Source organism: Erigeron canadensis, chromosome 5 (assembly GCF_010389155.1).
Source record: "Erigeron canadensis isolate Cc75 chromosome 5, C_canadensis_v1, whole genome shotgun sequence".
Lineage (NCBI taxonomy): Eukaryota > Viridiplantae > Streptophyta > Magnoliopsida > Asterales > Asteraceae > Erigeron > Erigeron canadensis.
This window is the reverse complement of record NC_057765.1, coordinates 7261038-7262991: the sequence shown is the minus strand read 5'-3', so window position 1 is coordinate 7262991 and position 1954 is coordinate 7261038. Positions and strand designations below refer to the sequence as shown.

At 36.7% G+C, this 1954-nt stretch overlaps 1 protein-coding gene across 1 annotated transcript; it reads right to left on the bottom strand.

Annotated features, from left to right (window-relative positions):
• Positions 1–237: 237 nt before the first annotated feature.
• Positions 238–1510, bottom strand: LOC122601106. The gene is made up of 2 exons (XM_043773877.1): positions 814–1510; positions 238–767 (listed from the first exon to the last, which is right to left on the bottom strand). Exons 1-2 carry the CDS (start codon positions 1508–1510, stop codon positions 238–240), a joined length of 1227 nt encoding a protein of 408 aa, XP_043629812.1.
• Between the last annotated feature and the right edge of the window lie 444 nt (positions 1511–1954).

The window sequence follows — 1954 nt, the reverse complement described above, 5'->3', positions numbered from 1 at the left end:
TCCAAATCGTGTTAGTATATTTTTCTTGATAAAAGATATAACATGAGCTTCTTGGATCTTGGCATATGCTTCTGCTTCAATCCACTTTGAAAAATAATCAGTCATGGCCAAAAAGTACTTCTTCCCTGCTGAAGATTCCGTCATTGGCCCAACAATATCCATCCCCCACTTCATGAATGGCCAAGGTGAAAGGACTAGATACATAGGATCTGCTGGTTGATGGTAAATGTTGCTATGTCATTGGCATGCATCATATTTCTTTGAGTATTCTTCAGCGTCTTGTTTCATGGTCGGCCAATTATAACCTGTTCTCAAGATCTTGGAGTACAAAGATCTTCCTGCTGTATGGTTTCCACATTCACTTTCATGGATATCTTTGAGTACCTCAGTAGTCTCAGGATATTCCAAACACCTAAGATATGAACCTGCAAGTGATCTTCTATACAAAGTACCATTTATCATAGAATAATGTGTACTTTTCATGCGAAAATTCTTTGGGTGTTCATCCTTAGGAATTGTCCCAGTATTTAAATATTCTATTATGGGTGTAGTCCATGAATTTCGATTGTTTTCAGGTTGGTCTATTTTTGTACCTTCAATAGCCAATATCTTTGCTGATTTTGTTCCTATAGCAGGTTGCAAAATGTGAACTATAGGAATTTTAGTTCCTAGTGACATCTTAAGTGTTGATCCTAAATTAGCTAAAGCGTCAGCTTCAGTATTTTCCTCTCTAGGAGCTTGCTCTATGTCAAACAAATCAAAATTTTCTGCCAGTTTTTTGACAATTTCCAAATATTGTTATTAACTTTTCACCCTTCGCAGCATATGTTCCATTAAAATGATTAGCTAGAAGCAATGAATCTACATATACTTTAAGATTTCTAATGTTCATATCTTTAGCCAATTGCATGCCAGAAATTAAAGCCTCGTATTCTGCTTCATTATTGGTAGCTATAAAATGACAATTAACTGCCTGGGGTATGATATCCCCCTGTGGCGATTTTAGTACGATGCCTAATCCTATTCCTTGAACATTAGATGCACCATCAGTATGTAAAGTCCATTTTTCAGTGGATTCTTCTAGCATTTTGACTTCTAAGTCTACATCAGATTGCAAATCGGTACTGAAATCAGCCACAAAGTCTGCTAAGGCTTGTGATTTTATAGCAGTCCTAGGTTCATAGATTAAATTAAAAGCACTTAATTTAACGGACCACTTAGCCATCCTACCAGATACTTCAGGTTTTCTTAGGACACATTTTATAGGGTAGTTAGTCCTAACATGTATAGCATGCGTTTCAAAGAAATGCCTAAGCTTAGTAGATGCCATTACCAATGCAAGTATAAGCTTTTCGAGATGAGAGTACCTGGTTTCAGCATCAATTAAACTTTTTCTTATGTAGTAAATAGGATTTTGCTGACCTTCTATTTCCTTTACTAGCACTGAACTTACTAAAGTTGAAGATACTACCATGTAAAGATATAAGGGCTCTCCATCTTCAGGCTTCATTAATAGTGGAGGCGTAGAGAGATATTTCTTCAATTCTTGGAAGGCTTCTTCCTTAGAATATTGTAAAATTCTTTACATCTATCTGAAGATCTTGAAATGAATCTATTCAACGCTGTCAATCTTCCCGTCAGTCTTTGAACATCCTTGGCGTTCGAAGGAGATTTAAAATTTAGAATGGCTTTGATCTGCTCTAGACTTGCTTCGATGCCTCTTTTGGTGACCATATATCCTAGAAACTTCCCAGCACCAACTCCAAACTTGCACTTTGCAGGGTTTAGCTTCATATTATATTTGTCTAGGATGTTGAAGGCCACTTCGAGATCTTTCAAGTGATCTTCAGCTCTCTTTGATTTGACCACCATGTCGTCTATATATACTTCCATTGTATCCCCCATTTGGTCTTTGAACATCATATTGACCAACCTTTGATATGTTGCACCTGCA

Excerpts from the sequence above, each read along its gene's own strand:
- LOC122601106 (XM_043773877.1), bottom strand. The coding sequence starts at position 1,510 with ATGAAGCCTGAAGATGGAGAGCCCTTATATCTTTACATGGTAGTATCT. Across the intron at positions 768-813 it reads TGGAACATATGCTGCGAAGG|AAAATTTTGATTTGTTTGAC; the intron begins GTGAAAAGTTAA and ends AAAAACTGGCAG.